Here is a 10,248-nt window from a genome sequence, read left to right as displayed (position 1 = left end):
CTTATTTCTGTCTGCGCTGCTGAATTTCTACTCTGGGGATCAATACAGATCATGTGATGTGAGCTGGTCTTGTGACCGTCTGTGGACCTGGATGTTAAACAAACTATAAATGGGGATATGGTGCATATGAGGGCTGCGGGTGGAGGCATGTCAGTTCTATTTTAAAGACTCAAAGAGATTTTAAAAAATACTTCTGAATGGTTTACAGCTTTGTTCAAAGCTTATTAAATGTGAAGAGATTTGTTCAGTGTCTATTAAATCCACTGATCACCTTCAGCTGTAAATGAATTAGAGTTAAAATGGTTTGCACTTTAAAGATAAAGGCCACGAACCTGCTGACGACTCTTCGACTGAGAAATAAAAGTTTGAATTATTCAGTCTGAATGTCAGAAATGTGACACGGAGAGTTTCAGGGTGGGCTCAGAACATAATACCGAACTCCCGTTTCCGCCCGAACGTTTTACTGGAAGGACCCCAAACCTCGAGTCTGATTGGCCATACCAACCACCAATGAACATAAAGAACAGGAGAAGACGCACTGATTGGCTGCCTCCGAGCGTCAAGTCTGCCGGAAACAGGCAAGCGGAAGCTGATTGGCGGCGGGACAAATATGTTAAGTGAAGTGAAGAAATGAGTTCTGTTTCATCGACTGTGGAATAAACTGGACGGTTTCTTTTATGTGGTGATCACAGACTCTAAAATGGCGACGTTAGTTCTGGATAACGGAGCCTATACGGCGAAAATAGGCTACAGTCTGGAGAACGTCAGGTAAGGAGTCACGTGAGCAACGTTACCGCTAATAATCAGAAACGGTCGGTGAAGCTAATGTGGTTCAAACGAGTCACCTGTATGACGTTACTAAACATTCAAAAAATGTCGGTTTGGTGTTTCGTGAACAAACCTGTGACGCTGAACATCACTGAAGACCAAACATGAAGCTTCAGGAGACCCGACGTCCACCATAACCCCGACAGCAGCAGAAGAGACGCTGCCAGCAGGCTGGATCCAGCTCCGTGTTCAGGACTTACAGCACAGTTTAGGACGTGTCTTTTAGGTTGTCTCTGTTGTGAAGACAGTAGAAGACAAAAGTCTTTTTCTCTTTGTCCCTCAGCGTCATCCCAAACTGCCAGTTTCGCTCCAAAACGTCCAGATTAAAGACCTTCACAGCCAATCAGCTGGAGGAGATCAAGGATCCGTCCGGCCTCTTCTACATCCTCCCCTTCCAGAAGGTGAGCGACCGCCTCCTCTAATACCGCCTCCTTTGCACTCCTGCTCATGTGCTCCCTCTGCTCGTCCTCCTCAGGGTTACCTGGTGAACTGGGACGTCCAGAGGAAAGTGTGGGACCATCTGTTTGGAAAGGAGATGTTTAAGGTTCACCGTCGGCTTCATGTTCCACCTTCATCAACTCATTTTTCAACCCATGTTTGGAAACGTGGAAAACGTTTGAGCCCCTTTGTAATCTGATGTCTCCTCCTCCTCCTCCTCCTCCTCCGTGTTCTGGGTCCAGGTGGAGTTTGCAGACACCAGCATCATCATCACCGAGCCGTACTTCAACTTCTCCTCCATCCAGGAGTCGATGAACGAGATCCTGTTTGAGGAGTACCAGTTCCAGTCAGCGCTCAGAATAAACGGTGAGTCAGACTGTGACATCACTTCCTGCTCAGGCTCAACACACAACACAGAACCGCTCAGAAACTGATCTCAGGTCAGCATGTTGAGCTGAAATCTCCCTCACCTCCTCCAGTTTACAGGACACAGGTGTGTGTGTGGTGTGTGTGTGTGTGTGTGTCCCCTCTCTACCTCTGTCCTCCTCTCTACCTCTGTTCCCCTCTCTGTCCTCCTCTCTGCCTCTGTCCTCCTCTCTGTCCTCCTCTCTGCCTCTGTCCTCCTCTCTACCTCTGTCCTCCTCTCTACCTCTGTTCCCCTCTCTGTCCTCCTCTCTGTCCTCCTCTCTGCCTCTGTTCTCCTCTCTACCTCTGTCCCCCTCTCTGTCCTCCTCTCTGCCTCTGTCCTCCTCTCTACCTCTGTTCCCCTCTCTGTCCTCCTCTCTGTCCTCCTCTCTGCCTCTGTCCTCCTCTCTACCTCTGTCCCCCTCTCTGTCCTCCTCTCTGCCTCTGTCCTCCTCTCTACCTCTGTCCCCCTATCTGTCCTCCTCTCTGCCTCTGTCCTCCTCTCTACCTCTGTCCCCCTCTCTGTCCTCCTCTCTGCCTCTGTCCTCCTCTCTACCTCTGTCCCCCTCTCTGTCCTCCTCTCTTCCTCTGTCCTCCTCTCTGCCTTTGTCCCTCTCCCTGTCCTCCTCTCTTCCTCTGTCCTCCTCTCTTCCTCTGTCCTCCTCTCTGCCTCTGTCCCTCTCTCTGTCCTCCTCTCTGTCCTCCTCTCTGCCTCTGTCCCCCTGTCTGCCCTCCTCTCTGCCTCTGTCCCCCTCTCTGTCCTCCTCTCTGCCTCTGTCCTCCTCTCTACCTCTGTCCCCCTCTCTGTCCTCCTCTCTGCCTCTGTCCTCCTCTCTGTCCTCCTCTCTACCTCTGTCCCCCTCTCTGTCCTCCTCTCTGCCTCTGTCCTCCTCTCTGTCCTCCTCTCTGCCTCTGTCCTCCTCTCTGCCTCTGTCCCCCTCTCTGTCCTCCTCTCTGCCTCTGTCCTCCTCTCTACCTCTGTCCCCCTCTCTGTCCTCCTCTCTGCCTCTGTCCTCCTCTCTACCTCTGTCCTCCTCTCTGCCTCTGTCCCCCTCTCTGTCCTCCTCTCTGCCTCTGTCCTCCTCTCTACCTCTGTCCTCCTCTCTGCCTCTGTCCTCCTCTCTGTCCTCCTCTCTGCCTCTGTCCTCCTCTCTGCCTCTGTCCCCTTCTCTGTCCTCCTCTCTGCCTCTGTCCTCCTCTCTACCTCTGTCCCCCTCTCTGTCCTCCTCTCTGCCTCTGTCCTCCTCTCTACCTCTGTCCTCCTCTCTGCCTCTGTCCCCCTCTCTGTCCTCCTCCCTCTGTGTTTACGCTCTGTTGACTCTGTCCTCTGTGTCCTCCAGCCGGCTCTCTCAGCGCTCATCACTTCTTCCACTCTAAGCCGTCGGAGCTGTGCTGTCTGGTGGTGGACAGCGGCTTCTCCTTCACCCACGTCGCCCCGTACTGCCGCAGCAGGAAGATGAAGGAGGGCGTCCGCAGGTCAGAGCGCCGTCACTCACCTGCAGCCGTACGAACAGTAACAACAACCACAAACGCTGCTGCTTTGTTCTGACTTCCAGGATCAACGTCGGAGGGAAGCTGCTGACCAATCACCTGAAGGAGATCATCTCCTATCGGTACGGTCGCCTCCCTCGCTTCCTGCTGACTTGTGTCTCTGTCTGTGTGTCTGTCTCCACCGTAAGCGATTGGACAGAGGACAGATGTTTTCACAGATATCAAATAAAAATCTTTGCTCTTGTCCTTCCAGCCAATTACACGTCATGGATGAAACCCATGTGATCAACCAGGTGAAAGAAGACGTCTGTTACGTCTCCCAGCAGTTTTACAAGGACATGGAGATCGCACAGTAAGACACAGCAGACAGCTGAGACACATTTAACGGGAAGACTGAACCGTGTGTTTGTGTTGAAGCGGAGCAGGTTAATGTGCTGCTCGCAGGTGTGACGCTCACCTGATGGACCTGAACACACAGCATGTGATGGACTCCGTCTCCCTGGTGAGATGAATAAGAGTTGTCCTGTGGGTCTCTCGTCAGGTTGAAGGGGGAGGAAAACTCAGTGATGAAGGATTACGTTCTTCCAGATTTCAGCTCCATCAAAAAAGGCTTCTGCAAGGTGAGAATGTCTGTCTTCAAGTCTGGTCGTGATTTGGACGATGGACAGATCTCTGGTTTCATGTCCCGACAGATTCACATGTTCAGCTTCTTCTTATCAAGATGATCTTTTTTTTTAGGAACATGTCTCACTGAGGTCAAACAGTCAGATGTAAATACTTTATTTGTGGAGGTGAAGACTGAAATTAAAAGCTCATTTCAGTCGATTTAGATTCAAAGTCATGACACTCTGTTAGTTAACACGTCTGCCATCCTCGTTGTCCATCCTCATGCGTCTCTCTGTCCTCCAGCCTCGGGAGGAGATGGTCTTCAGTGGAAAGTACAAGACGGGAGAGCAGATCTTGAGGTTGGCCAACGAGCGCTTTGCCGTCCCTGAGATGCTCTTCCACCCGGCGGACATCGGCATCCAGGAGATGGGCGTCCCAGAGGCCATCGTGGACTCCATCCGGTCTCTGCCGGAAGGTCAGACGCACCTCATGCATATAACAGCCGGATCCTCGTGTCTTCAGAGTCTGCAGCCTCAGTCTCTGTGTGTCACATCCAGTTTTACATGTGACAAACAAAACGTCTCAAATTTGAGCCTTTTGTCAAGGAAAATGTATTTTATTGAACTGACTCCGTGTTGTGTTTGAAGAGACACGCCTGATCACATCGCAGCAGACCGTAAAGTGAACTCACATTCACTTTATATGTCCACTAATGAATGACAGTGAACATCACACACACATGTATGTGTGTGTGAGACGCCGCTAACAGTGTTTTCTGCCATCAGACATGCAGCCTCACTTCTACCAGAACATCGTCCTGACGGGGGGAAACACTCTGTTTCCAGGCTTCAGGGAACGCCTGGAGGCCGAGCTGCGAGCGCTCGTCCCCGCTCACCTGCCCGTGTCTGTCCTGCTGCCCGCAAAGTGAGTTCATTGTCACCGTCAGTCCATCGTCACAGCGTGGACGCGAAGCTGAGCCGCCCAGACAGTGTCTCTTTAATGGTGTCTCCTGTCTCGTCCTGCAGTCCGATCTGTTATTCGTGGGAAGGAGGGAAGCTGCTGTCCCACAGCCCGGACTACGACGAGATCGTGGTGACACGAGAGGACTACGAAGAGAATGGACACTGTATTTGTGAAGAAAAGTTCGATATTTGACTGAACTGAAGCTCTGAAGTGACGATTCATTGTGAACCTGGATCACTTACAGGATAAACAGGAAGCAAAATGAGGACTGAAATGCTTTTTTTCTGCAGCGGTTGTGTTTCAGGTCAGTGTCATGTTGTTCTACAGGTGTGTATGTGCTGATTGGTTGTCTGCGCTGTGCACAGGTGAGGAGGCAGCAGGCGATGTGGCCTGAAGCATTTCCTTTACTGTAGCCCATAACTTCTGAAACGAGTCACAGGAAGTTCATGAGTGTTAAAAATATTCCAAACGTCAAATAAGAGTCGACTCTGGTGTCTCTCTTTATTTGAATTTTATTTTTTCTTTGGTCCACTGTCACTGGTCGACGTGGGTAACATGTCAGAAGTCTGTCCTGGTCCAGTCCTCCTCAGGTATCTCCACCTGGTTCTCTCTCCCATTTCACCATTAAATATTTTTTGAAAGTATATTTTTGTCAGAAAATGAGGAGCGAGGAGGCAGATGTCGTGTGTTTTAATCATTTTGTCCTAAACCGTTCAGTTAAAGCAGGTGTGTTTACCGTAAGACAGCAAAGGACACTTTAAACAGCGTCCAGTCATTTCAACCTGTTTGGAACACTGTGGAGCTTTGGACTGTTGACTGGACAAAACAAACATGGTGAAGGTGACCACATTTCTCACTATTTTCACGGTGTTTCCAGACCAAACGATCGATTGATCAAATGATCAGCAGATTGATCCAGGAAGAAAAGAATCATTAGTTTCAGTCCTTTAAAACAGTTAAAATGAGCTCTACCTCAGCCGTCCAGTCATCGTCATCACCGCCATCTGGGACATTTTACTGCACTGAGTACTTTTACTTTGAATACTTGAAGTACATTTTACTGATTATATTTACATACTCTAACTGTAAGTTACCTTAAGTAACATTTTCAATGCAGGACTTTTACTTGTAATGGAGTACTCTTAAAATATGGTATTAGTGCTGTTACTGAAGTGAAGGAGCTGCCACAGAGACAAACGCCGCCGTGGTCCTTTAAGCCGTAGCCTCGGTCTGGTTGTGGCGGGAATAGAGCCGAAGTTGCTGGGTTAGCTTCCTCAGTTTGTGTTGGGACCAGTTGCGTCTAGCTTCACTCAGACAGAAGAACTGAAGCTACAAACTTTAATAGAGCTCCGCTTGACTTCAAGAATTAACTGAAATTGACTTGTCCGGCTGTTAATACATTTTTATCAAAAACTGGTTTGATCCATTAGCAGCAAACGAAAAGCTAATATTAGCGGTTAGCATAGCCGGTTCTTTAGCCGCCGTTAGCAGGATCAGTTGAAAAGCTGAAGATTAGGTAGGGTTTGATACCGACAGGCCACGTTAGAAGAATGGCAACAGCAAGAAGACAGATGAAGAAGAAACTCCCCGAAGACAAAACAGATAAAAAAGTATTTGACTTCACTGAAGAGGATGAAAAGAAAGGGCTGAGCGGATCAGAGGACGACGTTAGAGAAGGTAAGTGTAGCTAGCGTTAGCAGGTGTTAGCATCTGTCACCTGTGTGGAGCTCTTAAATATAAAAGGCCATAAACTCGAAATTTGATGACTTGTCACAAGATGAAGCTGCCGCAGTGGAGAAGCTGGCCAAGAAGAGACCTGCAGCAGACTTTGAGGAGGAGGGGGCAACGTGTGCTGTGGGGTAATTTCACATCGTTAAAGTGTTATTACAGCTTCGTGTAGCTAAGCTGAGCGTGCGCTAACGCTGTGCAGTAGGCTAACGTCGGTGGTGGCTAAATTCATGTGTTTACGACAGTAATGTCTCTTTGTCCACACTTTCAGAAATGAGGTGCAGTCCATGTTGGAGAAATTTGGAGGTAAGCAGCTTTGTGCAGGTGTGTGTCTGTTTGTTTTTGATTCTAACATTAGGTCTGACTGTACGACCTCACGTTTTGATGACTGATGTAAAAGCTTCATAGCATTGACTTGAAAAAGAAATGACATCATGTCAGTTTGGTGCGGTTCAGTCTGGTTTACTTCCTCTTTGATCAGACATTGGCTGATTTTAACCAGAGTACTGGTGATTTGATACTGTGTGCAGTCTTTGTTGGGCTGTTTGTGTTGCGGACACGTGAACTGCAGTAGTACTGCAGTACTGTATGTGTGAGCGGGTTGGCACAAACATGTTGAATTAGAAAACACTGTGCACACGTTGATATCAGTGTCAAAACTCACATATTGTATTAAAAAACTGTGACTGTATCCAGCTCTATTCTTAGCACGACTGAAACATATTCAGCGTTGTCTTATTTGCCTCCAGCTGACATCAGCAAGGTGATGCAGGCGAAGAAGAAACGTCTGGAGTGTCTGACGAAGAACTACATGAAGGGAAGCCAACACAAACTGGAGCAGCTCTGGAACAACTATCACACCCAGAGGTTTGACGTTCCCCGTCCTGTGACTTCAGAAAAGCCACAAACCTGAGAACGCTTGATGAACGTGTTGGTGTCTGTAGGAACTGTTAGGTGTTTTCTAACATGTGCACGATTCATGAGGTAGTAGGATACAGTTAGTGATGAGAGAGATGCTCTGCGCTCCAGGACTCTGGACCAGCAGCTAACACACCACACACCCACAACAGAGCATTCGCTGCAGGTGGGGTGGCTGATTCAGGCTGAAAGATTAATATCTGATGCCTCCCTTGTGGATGCGTCCTCCAGCAGGAGTCAGGCAGTGAGTGTTCAGGTGTTTTGGGGGAGTGACTTTGCAAGAAGGCCTGATGGGATTTTTCACTTAGATAATTTCAAAATATAACCTACACTTGCTGCTTTCTCCTAGTTTGAAGTGTGTGTGTGTGTGTGTGTGTGTTTGCAGGCAGAAGATGACTCAGCAGTACTCCCAGCAGGTGTCCTCTGCGCTGCAGCAGTGGGAGGCTGAAGCCCAGCGAGCTGAGGAGCAGGAGGAGAAGTTCAATGTTTGTTCACCTCTTTGCTTGATTGCTTAGACAGAGGCTCAGATTTGACGCCCTTTGACCTTTAGTGCTGCTTTTGTCAGATCTTATTTTGTAAAAACATCAAATAACAAATGAGGCCCAGTAATGCAGAGGATGTTTTGATCAGTTAGAGCACAGTGAAAAGCTGCTCAGCAAACAGGTTCACTGACAGCTCGAACCTGAATGAGCACATGGACGTCGTCTCCTCACAGAAACAGTCTCTGTTGTCTCTTTACTCTGTAGAATCTGTTCAGACAGCAGCTGAAGATCTTGCAGCAGGCCAGAGTGGTGCAGAGCCAGAAGCTGAAGACGGTCAGAGAGCTGTACGAGCAGTTTGTGAAGGTGATGATGTTACGTTCTTCCTCCTTTTGTGCTGCTGACGCCTGCAGGAAGAAATGGAGATGTAAATTTTTAATATAAGAATGGCTGAAAACGTCTTATGAGCTTCGTGTCACAGGCATGTCTTTTTTAAGTTAGGGTAGTGCAGGTATCTGCAGGAAGGAGAGGAGACACGTGATTGGCTCTGACTCACATGATTCTGACATGAAGAAGTCAAACTTTCTGTGTTTTCCTCCAGAATATGGAGGACATGGAGAAGAGCCACGACACTTTCCTGCAGGGGGCGCAACAAGAGCTGAGGAAGGAGATGGCGTCCCTGCAGAAGAAGATCCTCATGGACACGGTGAGTCCAGAGTCCGGTTCAGCTTCGCTGTCAGCTGGTGTGGACACATTAATGTGAGGCTCACACATTCGTGTTGGTCATGTTTGTGTCCACAGCAACAGCAGGAGATGGCCACAGTCCGCAAGTCGCTGCAGTCCATGCTGTTCTAGACCGCTGTGACCATGGCGGTGCGGCGAGCTCCTGCTGACTGCGACTGTTCTCTGGGTCGTCGCAGTAAAAGTTTGTTTCTTGTTTGATGTGAAGATGAACTGTGTTTCTCCTCTTTGAGCTGACGTCAGAGCAGCTGAGTGTGATGGGTTGTCTCATGTCTGTCTTCTAGAGGGACAGAGTGTGTTTGTTCTTGTGTTATGAAAAGATTTGACAGCTTGTCAAAGAGTTTCAGAGTTATTTTAGAAACAGACGTCATCTCTGTCACAGATATTCATATGAATTTATCTGTACGTCACGGCACACAGCGCTGATGATCAGCAGTTCAGAGTGCAGAGTGTTAACCTGGGACATGACGTGGACTCTGTGAGACAGTGAGGAATAAACGCTTGTTGTTATTGACTGTCTCATTTTATGGTCCAGTTCTGGTCAGAGTGTTCAGGTTCAGAAACGTGAAGCGAGCAGACGAGCTCTGATGGAGCTGGGAAACAATTCATTTGTCATAATTAAACATGGAGGAAACAGGATGTGTCCTTATGAAGAAATGATAAGAAACTGTTTGAACAAACAACCACCTCACTGATCATTGATTATGGGATGGTTGTGAAACATCCAGTCTGCTAAATGCTAAGAGAAAGGCCTCCCTGCAGACTCCTGCTGGGGGGCTTCACTCTCCCACTGGCTGACAGACGGGGGTCTGCAGGTGGAGCCCTCGGCCATGCTGGGCAGCGACCTGCAGACTGATCCCTGACCTCTGATTGGTTCCCATTCAAACAGGTAATAGATTGTGAATAGAGGAGAAGTGGTGAAGTGAAAAGATTATGGGCCTAAAGCAGCTCCTCACTGAACCCACGCTGACCGCTGATCACTGGATGCTCTTAGTTTGTGCTTTGTTTCAGGTTGTAGAGATTTTACTCATTCCTGTGTTTCTCCCTCTTTGTCTGTCCTCATGTTTGTTTTATGTGTCATATTGATGCTGTCCCGCTGTCCTACGAGGACAGGATGTCTGCTCACGACCAAATCAGAGCTCAGGTCACAGTTTCAGTCTGTAAATATAAAAAATAACATGTGTACATGTACACGACAGAGAACTTCTGGTCAGTATTTAAAAGGTTTTTAGAGTCGAGTCCAGAGAAGCTTTGAGGGACGACACCATGTGACCGTCTGTTTACAGACAAAACCCAACACAGTATCAAGGTATTACATATATGTTGATATAAAGGCTTTAGTCGAGGCGGATTCACTGTCTGGACGAGCCTCGACGTCCTTGAGCTGGTGGTCCTTCGTGTGCCGACTGCAGGATTTTCATTTCTGTCTCTTTAGATCAGACTTTTGTTTTCTAGAGTCTCATGTTCACATCTAGTTTTGAGCTCTTGGTTATTGTTCTTTCATGTTCATGTCTATAAATAAACATGTTGAACCAAATGATCACAAACTTGAGGTAGTGTGTCTGTCCAGAGGGAAATATGATCTGAATCATGTTGAGTGGGACAGATTTTACTGTCCAGATGTCTCAGAGATATTCAGAGATGTCAAACA

The 10,248-nt window shown here is 48.1% G+C and overlaps 2 protein-coding genes across 2 annotated transcripts; both read left to right on the top strand.

The window, feature by feature from the left end:
- The first annotated feature begins 512 nt into the window (after positions 1-512).
- On the top strand, positions 513-5,369 carry actr6 (actin related protein 6). Its single transcript, XM_076733721.1, has 11 exons — positions 513-768; positions 1,112-1,229; positions 1,304-1,372; positions 1,509-1,632; positions 3,012-3,147; positions 3,228-3,284; positions 3,416-3,514; positions 3,704-3,782; positions 4,072-4,243; positions 4,554-4,692; positions 4,794-5,369. The coding sequence occupies exons 1-11, from the start codon at positions 701-703 to the stop codon at positions 4,921-4,923; spliced, it is 1,191 nt and encodes a 396-aa protein (XP_076589836.1). The 5' UTR covers positions 513-700; the 3' UTR covers positions 4,924-5,369.
- Positions 5,370-5,682: 313 nt separating this feature from the next.
- On the top strand, positions 5,683-10,136 carry sycp3 (synaptonemal complex protein 3). The gene is made up of 8 exons (XM_076733722.1): positions 5,683-6,408; positions 6,509-6,590; positions 6,731-6,765; positions 7,209-7,326; positions 7,763-7,862; positions 8,124-8,222; positions 8,458-8,562; positions 8,658-10,136. The coding sequence occupies exons 1-8, from the start codon at positions 6,282-6,284 to the stop codon at positions 8,709-8,711; spliced, it is 720 nt and encodes a 239-aa protein (XP_076589837.1). The 5' UTR covers positions 5,683-6,281; the 3' UTR covers positions 8,712-10,136.
- Positions 10,137-10,248: the final 112 nt, after the last annotated feature.

Source organism: Chaetodon auriga, chromosome 6, assembly GCF_051107435.1.
Source record: "Chaetodon auriga isolate fChaAug3 chromosome 6, fChaAug3.hap1, whole genome shotgun sequence".
NCBI lineage: Eukaryota > Metazoa > Chordata > Actinopteri > Chaetodontiformes > Chaetodontidae > Chaetodon > Chaetodon auriga.
Note: the sequence above shows the minus strand (reverse complement) of the source record. Positions and strands in the feature narration are given on the sequence as shown.

Coding starts and splice junctions, on each gene's coding strand:
- actr6 (XM_076733721.1), top strand. CDS start 701: ATGGCGACGTTAGTTCTGGATAACGGAGCCTATACGGCGAAAATAGGC. Junction 1,230..1,303: donor ACATCCTCCCCTTCCAGAAG/GTGAGCGACCGC, acceptor CGTCCTCCTCAG/GGTTACCTGGTGAACTGGGA. Junction 3,148..3,227: donor ATGAAGGAGGGCGTCCGCAG/GTCAGAGCGCCG, acceptor TCTGACTTCCAG/GATCAACGTCGGAGGGAAGC.
- sycp3 (XM_076733722.1), top strand. CDS start 6,282: ATGGCAACAGCAAGAAGACAGATGAAGAAGAAACTCCCCGAAGACAAA. Junction 6,591..6,730: donor GGGGCAACGTGTGCTGTGGG/GTAATTTCACAT, acceptor CCACACTTTCAG/AAATGAGGTGCAGTCCATGT. Junction 7,863..8,123: donor AGCAGGAGGAGAAGTTCAAT/GTTTGTTCACCT, acceptor TTTACTCTGTAG/AATCTGTTCAGACAGCAGCT.